The sequence below is a fragment of the Leptonychotes weddellii genome, chromosome 5 (genome assembly GCF_054177405.1).
Source record: "Leptonychotes weddellii isolate Sample4059 chromosome 5, ASM5417740v2, whole genome shotgun sequence".
Taxonomy (NCBI): domain Eukaryota; kingdom Metazoa; phylum Chordata; class Mammalia; order Carnivora; family Phocidae; genus Leptonychotes; species Leptonychotes weddellii.
In genome coordinates, this window is record NC_138373.1 from 30,008,241 (window position 1) to 30,025,496 (window position 17,256).

General features: G+C 41.0%; 1 protein-coding gene across 17 annotated transcripts in view; it reads right to left on the minus strand.

The window, feature by feature from the left end:
• Positions 1-17,256, minus strand: part of RBFOX1 (RNA binding fox-1 homolog 1) — a 1,962,285-nt gene that overhangs the window by 88,174 nt on the left and 1,856,855 nt on the right. For all 17 annotated transcript variants that reach the window (XM_081820076.1, XM_081820073.1, XM_081820088.1 and 14 more), the window contains one exon: positions 11,929-11,982. In XM_081820076.1, the coding sequence (XP_081676202.1) occupies positions 11,929-11,982 (54 nt within the window). The remainder of the gene's footprint in view (positions 1-11,928; positions 11,983-17,256) is intronic.

Sequence of the window (17,256 nt, forward strand, 5' to 3'; positions counted from 1 at the left end):
GACTCACTCACGGAGCTACATCAGCTTATTTATAGTGATACTTGGTCTTGAGGTGTTTAAACAACCTCTCCAACCGTGGAGCGATAAATATCCACCAACCAACCCCATTTGCACTAAGCCACTTTGAACAGTTCCTCAGTTGCCTTCTGGCTGGAAACCCCTGGCTCTTCCAGACTAAGGATGTTGGCTAGAACCTCATGATCACTTTTAAGAATCTGTGATAGGGTTTTAAATCCCACCAAGGAAGCCTCTGGGCAGGATGTAGCTTCTATAGATAAGAAAATCCCACTTGCAAGATCACACTAAGACAGGCAGGAAGGAAACACAGAAAGAGGAAAAATAGGGAACTCTCAAGGCCTGACAGTGCAGCTGAAGAAGTATGGGTTTGGGGAATTTTATCCTTAGTTTTATGTTCTGACCTCAGTGACTGTAAGTTTCTTTGACCTTGGGGAAGTCAGTTAAGGTCCCAGACTTCCCTTTCACATCTGTAAGATGGGGACCAAAAAAAAAAAATCTACTTCACTGAGAATTATTGTAGGGATCATATCTGTTACATGGAAGGGGTTGACAATTTGTAGGTAATAAGTGATCTCGGTAATAATAATGGGCTATTAACTATTACTATTTTTATGAATCTCAAAATATAGCACTTGAGGGATTTATTTTGTTCCATTGTTCCTTGAAGAGCAAATGGATGGCTGCCAAACTGTTGGGTTTGGCCATGTCCTGGACAGAATGCTAACCATAACAGATTTAATGGAGAACATTTTAAGATTGGGAATTAATCATCAACATTTAAACTGGGGAGGTTTAATGTCACAAGACCGATGTCTGGCTTCTCTTGAGGAATCAGGGGATGGGGCCACATGGGTTTGGGCCTGCATTCCCATGTGGCAGGGCCATGCAGGATGGCAGGGAGAGGGCGTTCCTCCCTATAACTGAGATGAGTCCCTTCCAACTGCACATTTATCTCCCAGCTCAGAAAGGTATTTTCGTCTGCAAATTATGATGAATGGGAAAAAAAAAAGAAACTGTGTTTTAGCTAAAATCTGTGGAGTTTACAAGTCTCTGCAGAGAACCCAGAATGCCTTCCTCCCTCTCTCTCTTCTTCCTAGGGACAAGAACCCCTAAGATACTGCAGGAGTCCAAAAATCCCTCCCGACAGGCTTCCCTTGGGCCCCCTCTTCTATTTCACTTGCTAGTATGGAGTTGTATTTTAGGAGGGACTAGAAATATTTGTGGAATGGGGGAAGAGTTTCATCTTGAGTCCCCTTCCATATCCCAGATTAGGTTTAAACTCCTGACCCCACTCTTTTTGGTAAGAGCAGAAAATATACTTCAACTCTGAATCTCCCAAAGAGTAATCAGATACATTTGTTTAAACATGCTTCCCACACCACGCGCGCACACACACACACACACACCGTGGGCTGAAAGCAAAAGAATATTTCAGCTGGTGAAAATGGTTTTCAAAAATGACAGGGAATTAATACGGAAGGTTTCAGTCTTTACAATATCGTGTATATCAAACAAATACTAGAAACGCACAAGTAGACTCATCTTTTTTCCCAGAGGAAGTATCAGTGATATTGGGGTGTTCGTGTTTTTTAAAATGATACTGGGTTTAATACCATGATAAGTGTACATCGATTAACCTTTGCGTCGGGTTTAAATGTGTAACCCATTAACTAATTTAATCTCCTCCAAAAAACAAAAAACAAAAAAACACCCTTTGGCATTATTCTCTGAATAATCCTTGTTTAGTTTCCATCATGGTATACTGTTTAATGAAAAACTCATTAGAATGTAGCATACGGCATAATTAATTCTGGCTGATTCTTTTGGTGTGAACAGCTAATGCAGATGCTGGGTTCCATTTTCCACTGGCTTTATTAATTTTTCATAAAACAATATTTCGACTGTAATGGGTTGTAACAGGTCCATAGAAGTTCTAGAAATGCATTAACTGTCACCAATGTAGTTAATTTAAGTAGGATTTTGCTATTTGTGTGTTAGTTCTTCTACACTACATTTTTAAAAAGACAGCTTCATTTGATACTTGGAGAAGGAGTACCTACATATAATTAACATACAAGGTATTAAATAATATTTGGCCAATTTGTCTTTATTTACACACAACTTGGTTGGGCTAATAACGCTGAACTATAAATTTTGAAAAGAACCTTAAAAGTGGGAAGTACAAGACCGTCCAAACTAAATAGTTTATAATAGAATGGTGACACAAGTTAAAATATTTTTAAAAATGAACTCATGTCATTTTTAAAGTCTCTGGTAATTTGTTTTCCTAGGAAGAGATCAGGACACAACCAGGAAATGAGTTTGATCACAGCTTTGGTGTTGGGGCACTGGTTTGGTAATCCTGGGGTCTTTCAGGAGCCCGTTCTCTCGGATGGGTGAGAAGTTGCTAATTTGGTTTTACCTCTTTCAGTTTTTCAGGACTGGGTTCACATATTTGAAAGAGTTCTCATGGTAAGACTATTATTTGTTTTAAGTGTAGATATGCAAGCTAACTCATTACCGGGTATTCTTGTTTGTTTTATTTTGTTTTTTAAATATATTTTTTTTTCAGAGTTTTCAATGGTTGCCTGCCACTCAAAGGATGAAATACAGAACCCTCATTCCTTTATACAGGATTATCAGGTCTTTTGCAACTTATTTCTCAGCCTTTGGGGGAAATCTGATTTTGCCTCATAAATTTCTTTCTTTCTTTTTTTTTTTTTTAAAGATTCCGTTTATTTATTTGAGAGAGACAGAGAGAGCACATGAGAGGAGGTAGGGTCAGAGGGAGAAGCAGGCTCCCCGCTGAGCAGGGAGCCCGATGCGGGGCTTGATCTCAGGACCTTTGGGATCATGACCTGAGCCGAAGGCAGACGCCTAACCGACTGAGCCACCCAGGCACCCCTGCCTCAGAAATTTCTATATCCAGTGAAGATCAAGCACCTGTTTGTTTTTTTTTTTTTTAGGACTTCTCAATGGATTCTGAAGATAAAGATTGAGAAGCTCCTTTGGACTCTACCAAAGTCCTCCTTACTCACCCCTACAAAGATCTTTCTTCATTTTCTTCCCAGGAGAACTCTTACTTATCCTTCAAAACCCAATTAGTACCCCCTGTTCTCTGGCTCTTAATACAGAGAGGGTTATTATTTTTTTAGTGTTCTGGCAGGCAGGTATCATTATTTATTATACACTAAGTTTGTATCTTTCAATGCTCTAAGCAATTCTTGAGGGAAGAGGTACTTCCCCAGCGCATGCGCAGTGCCTGGCACTTTACAGGCCTTCAGCACTGTAACTCTGAGCTAAAGGATGAATTAACAAAAGCCAGGGGTACGTGCAACTTTATACACGGCCTCTCTCTTTGGCCCTTCCTTGATGAACATGATGCGGTAGAATGACAAGCAGCTAATCTCATGGGTTCATGCGGGATTGTGTAATTGCTACCATAATGCAATGCTAAAAAAAACCTCCCCAGGGTATAAGCTGGTGGCTTTGAGTTCAGCAAATCTGGACTCTTTAAGCCAGGGTCAGCGAAGGAGGGCCGTGACTTTCACAATTTTACACAGCTGGGGATGGGGTGAGGACAACTATTTGATGACCCATGAAAATTATATGAAATTTAAATCTCTGTGTCCTTAAAGCATTACTGAGACACAGCCGTGCACACTCATTTATGCGTTGTCTGTTGTTACTCCTGCATTACAGCGGCAGAGGTGAGTGGCTGGGGGAGACTGTTGGCCCACACAGCTGAGCCTATTCACAGACTGGCCCTTTACTGAAATTTGCAGACCTCTGCTTGAAGTGAAAAATGCACACATTTTTTTCCTCTTTAATAACTGACTCCAGCTTGATCTTTTCTCCTAGAACCAACAAACACAGTGGTTTGTCTTGTCTTATACCACCCTCCCCCTCCTCCTCATCACTACCATCGAATGTATATATATATATATATTTTTTTTTTTCCTGAGCTTGCAAGCTTCTTCTCCTTCTGCTTCTCCTCCTCCTCCTCCTTCTGTTGTGCGGGAAAGGGTTAACTCAGCAGGCCTGGGCTGCTCAAACCCTGCACATTCTTCAGGACTGGCCCTTGGACAGCTCCTGGCAGATGAGTTCTAAACCCTAGGAATAGTCTACCTGATAAAACTGTTTTTGGATGCCTGAGGCCTTGGGCCATACATGGCCAGTTTGATAAGATCGTTTACCGTAGCAATGTGATTTATGGTGAATGCTTACTCTTGCTCTTTGGGCTAAGGTTTGAGTAGCTGATATCACTCACACAGGGGCTCTGCATCCCTGTGACCACCTCCCAGGAAGCGGACTGACTCCTGTCTGGCAATACTTTGTGTGTGTTGTCAGACACCAAAGCCGGTAAAGTTAAGCACATCGTATACTTCCACCTGGATGGCACACCCAGAGGCTCCTGCCCAGTTTCTTCTGGATCCCATCTCTTGTGTTCTTCCCCTTTGCTGATTTTTAATCCGTATTGCTTTGTAATAAATCAGAACTGTGACTATAAGAGCCTTTTTGAGTCCCATGAGCACATCCAACCAAACACAGAGACTGAAGATGGTCTTGTGGACCCCCAACACAGCTCTGCAGCATAAAATCAAGCTTTATGCTTTTCCCTTCTGGAGTAAAAAATCACAGAGTAATGCCAAGAAAAGGAAGCATTTGGGCGAATGTCTCTCTTTAAGTTCTTGGATTGCCTTTGATAACTACAGATGCTTCTCCATCTTGAGCAGGAGCTCAAATCTCAACGTCAGCATTATCAACATGTTAAGCCAGATTATTCTTTGTGGTGGGGGCTGTCCCGTGCATTGTGGGATGTTTTGCAGCATCCTTGGCCTCCACTCTTTAGATGCCAGTAGTGAACAACCCCATGCCCCCAAGATGTGACAATGGAAAATGTCTCCAGAAGTTGCCCAATTCCCCTGGGGTATAAAATTACTCCCAGTTAAGAGCCATTAATCCAAGATATTGGATTAACTAACGCATCTGTGTGGGAGGTAACTTGTAATAAAGTGGAATGGGCTTTGAAATCACAGAGATTTGGCTTTGGACCCAGCTCTTTAACTTTTGAAGTCAGCAACCTTGGGCAAAATAATATCACTAGATTTCTAATTTATCTGAAAAATGAGGAAAATGACACTTATCCTCCGAAGTTATAAGCTCTGTAAACATGCAATGATCCCAACACGGAGTCTGGCATGCAGCAGGTAATATTACATGCAAAGATATTTTTATTAATTATTTTCATCCTCTGTGACCTCAAGGATAGAAGACATGGCAGGCATGTCCTGGTCTAGTCCTACTGAGGAAGCTGCACAGCAAGGTGATGCAAAGTGTGGGCTTTGAGGTTAGAAAAAAGACGTTTATATAATAAACCAATTTTTCACATACCAGTTCTGTGATATGAGGGAGGAGATAAACTCTCCAGAAAGCCTTGGTTTCATAATTTCTATAACGAAGAGAATGCTTGAACATTTTTATGAGGATTCAAGGAGATGCAAAGTGTTTTGCACAGTGCCTGGCACAGTCAGTGCCCAGAGTGGCTTATTGTTGCTGATGTTTTGAGTTGTTCATGTATGAATGATGGCAGCCCAGAACTTTCCCTATGAAATTGATCCAGAGCCAAATATTCAAACCTTGTCTTTCTCCCATGATGTGCAGAGGTCGGGGGCTTCTCCTACAAGGGCTGTCTTATCACTTCCTGCCTTGGGGGAGCTGTTCTTGGTAGACTTTCCATGCAATAGAATGGGAACTAATTTATTGAGGAAGTGCAGTTTTAAGCACATAATCAAGTTCTGATCCTATTTGAAGAGCAAAATCCCCCACAGGTTCCATCAAAGCTGAGCTGCATTCCTTCCGTGGGGCAGGGAAGGACACAGATAAAAATTAAGGCCAAATGTGGGCAAGGATGGAGTGAAATCTGATAAGACAGATAGGGAAAGGAGAAGAGAGAAGGAAAGTGAATTGCAACCAAAAGGGGAGGCGAAGGTAAACAGATGTATGAGATAAAGTCTTTGAAGTGGAACATTTCTAGGCTGAAAATCCTTTGCTTGGGGACTTAAATCTGGACTCTTCTGTTCCAGTTCACTGAAGTGCACTGCATTTGAATCTGGCAGATGTGTAAATTATACAAAACATTGCAGAGCCAAAGGTCACTGTTCATGAGGAGCCATCGCTCTGTGTCTAGTCGAAACTGGCCCTCTGGGTGGACATGGGCAGTGTTAGAGCCACGAGGCGTGTCTGAATATTTGCTGCTTTGAGGGGCTCTGAGTGGTAGCAAGTACCTTGCAGACCCACCTTACATTCTTTCAGGATACTAAGGTAGTCACCCCAAACGCATCCTTTGTACCCAGGATTTGGGCACATCATCCCAAGCCAACACAAAGTCTAGGACAGTGGCCAATAAAAGGAAAGCAGCCTGTGTCAGGGACCCTAGTTATCACAGGTTCTGACAATCTTACTCTTTTTCAGATACTATTGTATCCAAATTGCAGGAAGGGAATTGGAGAGAAGTCCGTCCAAAAGTGTGGCTAAAGGTCATTCTCTTAACTGTAATGGACTCAATGAAGTGAAATGGGGGGAGCGGCTGGGAGGGAGACTGACATCTACCTTCCTTTGACTCAATTCTTAGATGAATCATGGTTCACAGTGGCCAAAAGCCCATAGAAAACCAATACCTCTCTACGGGTAATCCAAGGTCAAATACACCTGCCCTTTCGAGATAAGCAATCACAGAGTGCTACATCCATCCTCTTCATTTTTAAACTTTATACTGAGATCCCAACCCAGTCTCCCATCAGCCAGCCTGGTATCAAGGCCTGTGGTCCGTGGCCAGGTTTTTACCGAGGTGGACATAACTGATGACTTCAGTCATCACACTGATCTCATAGTTTTATTTTACTTTACAGTCTATAAAGTTCTTTTACACTCATTACCTTACCTGATCCTCCCTATAACCCCAGGATAACCTAGTTTTAAGACCCAACCACCTTCATATGTGACTTTGCAGCCAGGTATCCTTCTTTCAGTACTCCCCCCACCCCTTTGAAACCAGAAATGTGTATTTTTAGGAGGAAAATCCAATTAAGGACCCCCTTTTTCTTCCCCGCACTGAAAAACCCCCCACTAATAATAATAGTGTCGCCAGACTACTGTTCATTGCCATCCTCAAGGTTTTCAAGTTGATTTACTCTGCATCTCTCTACTTTTGACTTGAATTGTGTGTTTGTTGTCATCGGGACCTAACTATATCTTAGATCTGCATTGCATTGGTAGATCTTTTCCTTTCCCTATTGATCATGACTCGTGGAGTAATTTACCTCAATTCCAATTTTCCTTTGCAGGCAGGGTGCTCTCCATCCACGGAAGTGAGTTATGTGTGTTCAAGTGGTGCATCTTATGAATCTTGTTAAGCTTTGCCGCCTTATAGCCCTACTGATGGAATATTTAATCACAGAAATGAGTTGGCAGATATGATATACAGCGTGGGTGAGCTTTGCAGCCATCTTACTGGCAACTGAGAAACGGATGGATTTGCCATTTGTCAGTCCCATGTCGACAACTGTGTGTAACCTTTTGTTATTTATTTTTATTTTGTTTTACTTATGTATGAAGATTAAAGGTGTTTGCTTTCAATCAACAGTTTCATTGGCTAGCTATCATGATTCTCCCTAAAAGACACCACTGTTTCTTTTAATCTTTTTATTAGATGGCAGTGGAACTTCTCACAATGAAGGGGGAACTATAAGGACCCCCTTTGAGGCCTCCTCATTGAGATTCTTAGAAACACTGTTTCTGATGATACTAAGTAACTTGAAGCATACTGTTGGGAACAGATATTTGCAGATACTGTACTTGTATTTATTGCCCTCAATTTTTTAAAAAAAAGTCTGAAATGGAATGGTCTTAGACACTGATTTTGAGATCTACCTGCACATTTTTTTAATTGACTTATCAATCATTTATCTTGAGAATAAGCCTCAAGGAGCCCGAAGATGATTAGATGTAGGCAAAACAATCAATACCATGTAGCTTTGTAGGAAAACACCCACTTTTCTTTGGAGGAGATTTACATGGGTTCATGGTATGTGTTGATTTATGCCTATCTGCTTCTGCAGACTGGTGTTGGGTAAGCATTCTTCCGGGTAGGACTTGGTAAGAGTTCAGAAAAACCACCCGAAATGAAAGGCCTTTCATAACAGCTTTCTAAATGCTTCCCCTGGAACGTGTGCGTGAGGGAGAGTGTGCGTCATAATTTATCAAAGCAAATTAATACTGTTCAGCTAGTAATTAAAGATCCTCATTAAGAGGTGCTCCTGCCCTCTCCACCCCCACCCCACGTTAGCAATAAAAATGCACTCAGGGCGTCAAGAGGTTATATACGAAAATCAATAACCTGCCATTTTATAATTAAAGAGAAAATAAATGTTAGGGAAAAGTCCACTAAATTAGGAAAATTACCTTTAGGAGAGATTGAAAATATTGATTTTAATTTACAAAATATGTGAACTTTTCATGCCCTGTTCTGAGAGACAATTGGAGGCTGGGTTGTTAATTCTGCATAAGCTTCAGAAAATCGATAATTATACTATGGGAATATTATGATATTTGTCATTAATAGAAAATCTTATATATAGGAGTGCCTAATAAGCCTGGCTTTCTATCTCAGGCAGACACAGGGCTGGCCTGCTAAATATCCACAGCAAATCAATGACAAGGTCTTCATTTCAGCTTTGAGGCACATTCGAAATTGCAAGATAAATCCAGACTACGTTTATAGTTGGGGAAATCCAAGAAGCCTCCTAAGTTCTTAATCGTGGACATTCAAATGGTTGACGTTAGTAATTATATCTCCATAGCGAAATGAATACATGCTATGTCCACATTTGCATATATGCACTCCATCCATATTGGTGTCTTAACTTCTGATTTAAGTTAGCTCAATTCTCAGTGTTTATGGGTCTTCAAATATTTCAAAGGAATTGTTCTGGAGTGTTGGATTGGCAGCATTTCCCTATATTTCTGCATATCATGAACTCTTTGACATACATACACAGATAATTTAGGCAAAAAGAAAAGTCTTCCGATTATTAAGGGTAGCCCACATATTGGCAACACTAACACACATACACAGATTTCTCAAGTAACACTTACTTATTCATGCCCCATTTCTTTAGATTTAAGTTTACTGGGGCATCTCATAGAAATAATTATTTAGTTGTCCAGAATCCTTAAAACTGCCCCTGACACAGCCAGTTAACTTGGCTGAATATGGAGGAAGTGGTGGTGGTGGCCGGGGTGGTGGTGTTGGTTGGAAAAATCCAAAATTATTGCCTTACTCCTCTTCTCTAATTTGACTGGCTTGGACATAGAGCAGGAGCCTGATCTACCATCATAGGACACAGTCCATAAGAATTACAAATTTTAATATTTAAACACAAAAAAGAAGCAGTATATAACCCAGTTGTAAAGAACACAGGCTCTCGGTTTCAAAATCTAGCCAGCTTCTTACCCGCTTGAAATCTTAGCGGTTTAGTGCTAAGGGACTCTGCGTACCTTAGTTTTCTCATCTGGAAAACTGCCATGAGGATTTAAATACATTAATTTAGGTAAAGTGCTTAGAACCGTGCCTGGCCACAGATAATACTCGGTAAATATTAATCTTTATTATAACTTATTCTTTCCCGATAGTCCCATGATCTAACTTCCGCAGCTGGGCTCAGGGCTAATCTGAATGGCTGTCCTCCCGTTCTCAAAGTCATGGAGATTAACTTATTCTTATATATACAAGCCAGTTTGAATGGTTTCTTCTGTCTTAATGTCCTCTCAAACACCCACAGATATGCATATAGGTTTCAGATCACACATAAAGGAGAGTTTCTTGGTTGCTCGAGCCGGATGACCAGCAACTATACTGCATGGGACCAGAAACATGTCCTTCCTCTCTCTCTCCCAAGTGACACATTTATACCCTACCTCCTCGTCAGATGGCTTCTTGCTTCTTGTCCTTGACCCATTATTCTGGGGAGAAACCATGCACGTAGCCAGGTGCACACACTTGCAGAGAATGTGTCAGCTTGTTTTCCCAGCTACCCCATCTCATTGGGCAGTGCCCCCAGATGCATGAAAGCTGCTGGCTGGCCTCCTGCATGCCCTTTTGAGGGATGTCCTTTCTTTGCAGTTTTGGACAAGGATGTACCCCAGCAATATCTGTGCCCCTAAACAGACTGCCTTACCTCCAATCCCAGAAATTAACTTCCCCCAAACAGGCAAGCTGAGAACAGAAGGCCTAGTCCTCTCATGTATTAAGAAAAGAATCTCTTAGTTTAGTGGTTTACTCAGAATTCATCACAATCAGTTCTCCATTAATTTTCCCCTTCTGGCAGAGAGATGGAATACTAATTTATTTTTATTTGTCCAGCGTTTATGTGGTGCTGACTGTGCACCAGTCTTCATATATTAACCCATTTAATTCTAATAAGCTCCTGTGAGGTTGTTACTATTATCATCTCCCATTTAACAGATGAAGACACTGAGGCACAGAGAGGTTAAGTAACTTGCCTAGAGTCACACAGCTGGCAAGTGGGGGGGGGGGGCAGGATTTGAACCTGGGCTGTCTGAGTACAGTGTTTACATTCCTCACTTTGCTAAGTGTCCTCTCATGAGGTGGGTTCCACCATATAACCATGGAAAGCCTTACAGCAAAGACTTTTCTCCCCCAGAAGAGTCAACGCAGCTACTTCACGGTCATAGAGTCACTGGACTTAACCCAGGCTTGTGGTAAAAATCACATGCGAAGAACAAACATTGCCTATCTGAAATCCAGACCTTAGCTATCAAATGGGCCTTCCTAGATTTACCACTTTTTTCTTTGTTGAGTTGGTGACTCTGCTAGAGTATCCATCCGAGTGTCCTATGTTTCTGTCATACGCTAGGGTTGATCCATGATTAGGAAAACGACAGATGGCACCCCAGAAGGGACCAAGAAGGGGTAGGACTTACTGTGAAGAGGTCACTAAGTGAGTGGATCTGGACCAACTGGTCATTTATTTCTCCTTTTCTAAGAGCAAGGGCCCCATCAAAGAAAGAGTTCTTTTCAATCCCCATGTGACAAATCTACTAACGTTCTAAGGTGTTAAATGCAGCTTTGTTAATAAACAAGGGGCTAACGGGCAGAAGTGACAGGCCAAGCAGAGCCAAAATCTCTACCACTGCTGCTTCTGGGTTACCCTCTCCCAAAATGTGATGAACAAGTTTTCTACAGGGATTTCCTGATCAACCGGTAGTTGGCGGGTAGCAGGGAAGGGGCGAGGGGAGAGACCTACCCTGGAAGGCAGAGCAGAGAGAGATGGAATTGCTAAGGAATACTGATTAATAGAGAAAGAAAGACCACTTCATTTTTTTTGCTTTTTGTTTTTTGGGGGTTTTTTTTGTTTTGTTTTTTTCGTTTTCTAAATAATCCTTCTCTTGGCAATTTCAACTCACTGCCACATTATTGGAATAAGTGAGCCAACTCTCTGCTTTGCCAGGAAGAAAGAAAGGTAACCCCACATGGAAATGGATGGCTAAAAAACACATCCAGGCAGATTGAAATAAAATGGGCATGAACAGCTCTACATTTGTTCAATATGCCCTCGAACAAAGTCTCGATGCTTTTTTGAGGAAAAATCAATGCAAAATGTCGTAAGAAGGGCCGTGAGTACTGCACAGTGTAACACACATACACGATTCCCCCTTTTTTTTTAAGGGTTTTAAACACTTTTGGTTTTGCTTTAAAAAAATCCTTCAGAACTTCTTAGGAGAGGGATTTACGTAGTTCAAATTATTTTATGAAACCTGTTCTTTACTGGCAGGCAAAACACATTTAAAACAGATGAAAAAGAAGTCATGCAAAGAGGAACTCTTTACCTGCATAGAATTCGGGGCTGTAGACCGCACCCACAACTGGATTCAATTTCCAGCCTTAAAACAAATATACAAAAACATTATTATCACACTTGATTCAACAACTCATATCACTGCAAGTGAACCACAAATCAAATGGGTTGTTGTATTTTTTTATTTTTATTTACAGGCTATACGGTTTGGGAATGCATAAAAATGATTTGAAACCTATACCTGGAAAAACAGGTTTATGCTTTTGATTTACTGCCAACACAAGTTAATAGTATGGAAACTACTGACCAGCTACAGGTGAACTTTTTGAAAATGATGTGGTAATTAATTTTCTTCCATATCAATATTTTCTTGAACCACCATAATAATTTCAATTTTTTGTCTTCTTCCATGGATCACCGCTAGATAATCCATCCTATGTCCCTTCATGTTAAGTTCACAAAAATTTGAAAGCTCACATAAGCAGAATTCTTTGCGGCAACATATTCTGATAATTGTCATTCCTAATTATAACCCAGAAAATTCCGAAGTGCTTTTTACATCCCAAAGAAAATGACATTTATCCACTAGAGAATGAGTATGGAATACAGTTCAGTGCATTCAGGAACCATAAAAATTCTTAATCAATGCATGATATCTAAGGTAACTTTCAAACAACCTGTATATAAGATTAACAGAATCCTGTAATTTTCCCAGTGTTCTGGATGGAGCATTTTCTGTAAAATGAATCCTGGCCCCTTAGGAACTTTTACTCAAGAAAAGAGCATACAACAATACTTGCAAATCGAGAAGCTCTGCACATTGCATACCCACTGGGCACAATTTAGGGAACAACCTCCAAAGAATGGTCACGTTTTAGGGTTTGGTGATTATTTCCTGTTCCTGCTGGTAAGTTTTTATGAAAACATCCATTATATGGAATTCCTGAAAGACAAAGAAGGGCAGGCATGCTGCCTTTTGCAGAAGACTTTGTGTCCTTGGGCTAAAGGTCAAACACCAGAGGTCTTTCAATATATGCTTCTGAAAAAAAGCAATGGTAAAAGTTGGGATGCGAGAGAAGATATTTCTGACTAGGAGAGCTCTTCCCAGAAGGGCGAGGTATGACATCCTCTCATCTGACCTAAGTGATGGACCTGTAAGAACAGCCAAGGGGTGGCCACAATCCTACTGATCCCCTAAGGAAGACAGAGGCTCAATATCTCAATGGATGGGACCCTGGATGAACCAAAGAACTTTCTAGAACTTCCTAAGAATTTTTTGTTTCTAAGAACTTTCATCCAACTTGAATGAGCTAGCTAGTTTACAGACCCCAGGATGGTCTTAGGATAGGATTTTTCAAAGTGCTATGCTTGCAACCTGGAGGCTTATTAATGGAAATGTCTGGCCCCATTTTAGATCACCAGAAAGAGACATAAAATTCTGAGATGTGTTGTCCCAATGGTTTCTTCACACTGACACCTTCCTCTTTTATATTAACCACATCTTGTCATATAGGAATTTCTATAATGATATAAAAATAAAAATTATCTGGCACATTTCAGAAAATGTGCTTTATAAATGTGGAAAATGACTTCAGTTTGGCCAACTAAAATTCTACCATTTCCTAAAAAAAGAAAATAGCCAATTTCTGGGGATCTGTGGACTAATATAAACATTTCGAGTCCTTGGAATCAAACAGAAAATAGAGCAAACTGGTTGAAAATAAAGATTCAGGATTATCTGGACATATTTAGTGTTCTTTCCTAGTCCTCCACAGAAATCTAGAGTTTGTGAACAAAGTATATAAGGACCCATATTAAGTGAATAATTAAGTTATGAATTTATCACTCTTTTTCTTCATCCCTCTGCTTCCCATCTTATATCTTGTTCTACTGGTGGTGGAGACGGGGTCTTTTTGTCACTATTGAAATAAGGTTTTGTTTCCCTTAAATACTTCCTTTTGCACACAAGACTGGGACATACCATTTGCTGAATGTGGACCCACTGATTACTTTTGATGAAACTCTCAAACTGTAAGTTATACCTATCCATTGATCCATCTATCTATCCACTGACTGATCTATCCATCTATCATTATTTATCTCTATCCTCTTTCTCATCTATTCATCTATCTACCTATCTATCAGTAGATTGATCAAAAAAAAAAATAGATTGATCAGCTCTTGACAAAGTTTACCTGATGTTATTTAGACCTCCAGTGTCTTCCCAGGGTAGGCTACTTAATGCCATTATCTATCTATTTACCAACTACCTGCCAGTTTACCATGTCTATTTATGGAAAACTTTCATTCAATATGTAAACAATACTCTCCCCCATTAAGAGATACGTGCTATCTCCTGTCTGCCAGTATTAATTGAGAAAGGGCATTGATAAGGTCTCCTTCACAAGAAACCAACCTGGAATCTGTGAGCAGCAAAATGAAATGTCATGGGAACATCATTGCAGGTTTTGCCCTGCTCCTTGTTATTGGTCCTTCTTCCTAAACAATGCTGCTTCCACTGTGGGGAAAACAAAAACCTTTCTGATCCACAACACAGGCATGACAACCCAACTTCTTACTTCCCTCCTTCCCTGCAGGCTACTCCTCACCAAGTCTCCCCACTTCAGCAAATGGCTTCTCTCATCCGCTTGGTTCCTCAAAGCAAAATTCTTGATAAATAATTCCTTGATTCTCCCCTTACCCTCATACCCCATGTATGATCCACTACAAAATCCTGTTGGTTAGACTCTGAAAAGACATTTCCATCCACTCCTCTCCGTTGACACCATCCCAGGCCAAGACACTTCTATTTCTCATCTGGATGAGACCACAGCAACAATGCCCTAACACGCTCCATCTCCTCCCACTCCTCTTCTCCTTCCTCCCTTTACCCATTCTATTCCTAGTGGTCAAGCCCATTTTAAATGAGTGGATCAGATATGCCGTTCTGCAACTCAAAATTCAACAGCTTCCTTCTGAACTTAGAAGAACACAAACTCTAACCTTGACCCACAAGCCCACACAACTTAACCCCTGTCCATTTATTTCATAGAATGGTTCCTTTCTCTCCAAACTACAGGGGACACTATGCTTTTAAATCTTTATAAAAGCACCTAAGATCATTGTAGATCAATGTAGATCATTCTGGATTATATCCACTGCTCCTTGTGCTTAGAGAACTCTCCCCAGCTCCTGACACAGTTGACCTGATTATTATGTAGGTCCCATTGTCTTCCCAGGGCAGACTACTCAATGCCACGTCCTTCCCCTTGAGCTATTCCCTGATTCAATTCCCCGTTTTGTTTTCTGCATAGCTGTTAACACTACCTAGGTTTATCTTTTTTCTTTCTTTCTTGTTCTTAATTGTTTTTATACCCATTCTCCTTCATTAAAATTAATGGTAAAGTGAATAGGACTGCTGTCCAATGTGAATTCCCAGCACCTAAAACTACATTTGGCAAATGGTCAGTGTTCCATAAATATTTACTTAGTTTTGCTCTAAAGGAACAGAAGGAACAGAGAGCTTTTTCTAATGGGCTCATTCTGTTTTGGCTAGGATTCTATCTCCTTCCAACCTCCAATGACCTGTTTCCTGATATACATCTAATAAAGAAGGACTCTGTTAGGGGTGACTGTCTTCAAGGCAGAGGAAATAAGGATCCAGACCTTCAGAATCACCCCTGCTCAGACTTACAGAGCTCATGCAGGCTTATGTAAATGTATGCAAATCACATGCAAATAGCCTCCTAGTCCCTGTGACTCCTTCCAGTACCTGGAAGAGACCCTTGGGATAACCCTGCTGAAGACAGGAGCCTGCACTGTCAGAAAGATGGACAAAATGATCCCCGTCTTAAGTTCTCAGGCAGTCTGTGTACATCCTCAGGCCTTGCAAATTCAGAGATTTTGATCAAGGACATTAAACTGAACAATGAGGCTTACAACAAAAGAGAACAGCTGATAAAGCCCACTGCTCCCAGCCGCCCATACAATGAGGCGATGGAGCAGAGACCAGACACAGGAGCTGTGTAGAGAGACCCCCTCTGTGGCTGGGTCTCAAGGGGCTGCATCCAAATCAGCACTCCTCTCCTCAAATTTAGCTTCTCAAAGGTCATCTGCCAGCGTGCCATAGAAAAACACTGCCCAAGCTCGCCAGTGTTAACTATGGCTGTATTAGATGTTAAAAGCCAAGTCTGAATGTGCACACAAAAAATTTGCACATGTCTTCTCTAGGGCTTTGCTGGGTTGGATATCAAAGAAACATATTCAAGAAAGTACCCTTAAATACACCACAGGGGGTTCCGGAACCGCATACCAGTGCTTTCTAAAGACATCTACTGAGGATGTCAGGCAACGCCTAAAATGAAAAGTTAGTTGCACACTGTGTTTGGTGCGCCCACTATTTTTTTTTGCAACATATATTCATGGCCAATATTCAGATTTCATTACAATACAGGATTTCTGGTTTCCTTGAAAGTTCAGTAGACATAGTCAACTTTAGATTATGAATCCCACACAGACCAATTTGCTGGAAGTGACCAGAGACCACTACACTTAACCCCCAGTTAGGCACAGACTCTACCTCTGCTCCCTACTGTATATCTGGCTTGGAGGCCAAATGCCAGCAGTCTTTTACTGTTATCCTGTCTTGCTTTTTCTTCTAGTAGAGAATATTTTGCTTTTCCTCGTATGAAAATGGAAGATAGTTTGGGGCGCCTGGGTGGCTCAGTCGTTAAGCATCTGCCTTCGGCTCAGGTCATAATCCCAGGATCCTGGGATCGAGCCCCGCATTGGGCTCCCTGCTCAGTGGGAAGCCTGCTTCTCCCTCTCCCACTCCCCCTGCTTGTGTTCTCTCTCCCGCTATGTCTCTCCCTCTGTCAAATAAATAAATAAAATCTTAAAAAAAAAAAAAAGAAAATGGAAGATAGTTCAAAAAGAATGTGAGTCTTTCAGACCCTCTCTGTTTGCTTATCTGTTTTACCTGCCTAGCCTCTGTTGGCATCTGAATATTTGATCCTAAAATTAGTATGTCTATCAGGAAATTTGACTAACTATCTAGAGCAAAAAACAAACAAGATGCCTACTTATTATTGAGATTATTGTGTAATTAAATTTTCAGGGCATTTTGTAACCCTGGTCCTGTGTCGAGTACTTAACTCCATAATAAGCACAGATACCCTAGAGAGTAGGTCCCATCATATCTCAGTTTCCATTTAAGAACACTGGTGTGTGGAGGGTTTAAACAACTTGCCTGTAGTTCAGTACCCAGGGAAGGGCAGAGCTGATAAAAAGTCTACTTCTCTATAGTCTTGGATTTTTTGGTCCAAATTTATCTTTCCTAAGCTATCTGAGAAAAAAAAAA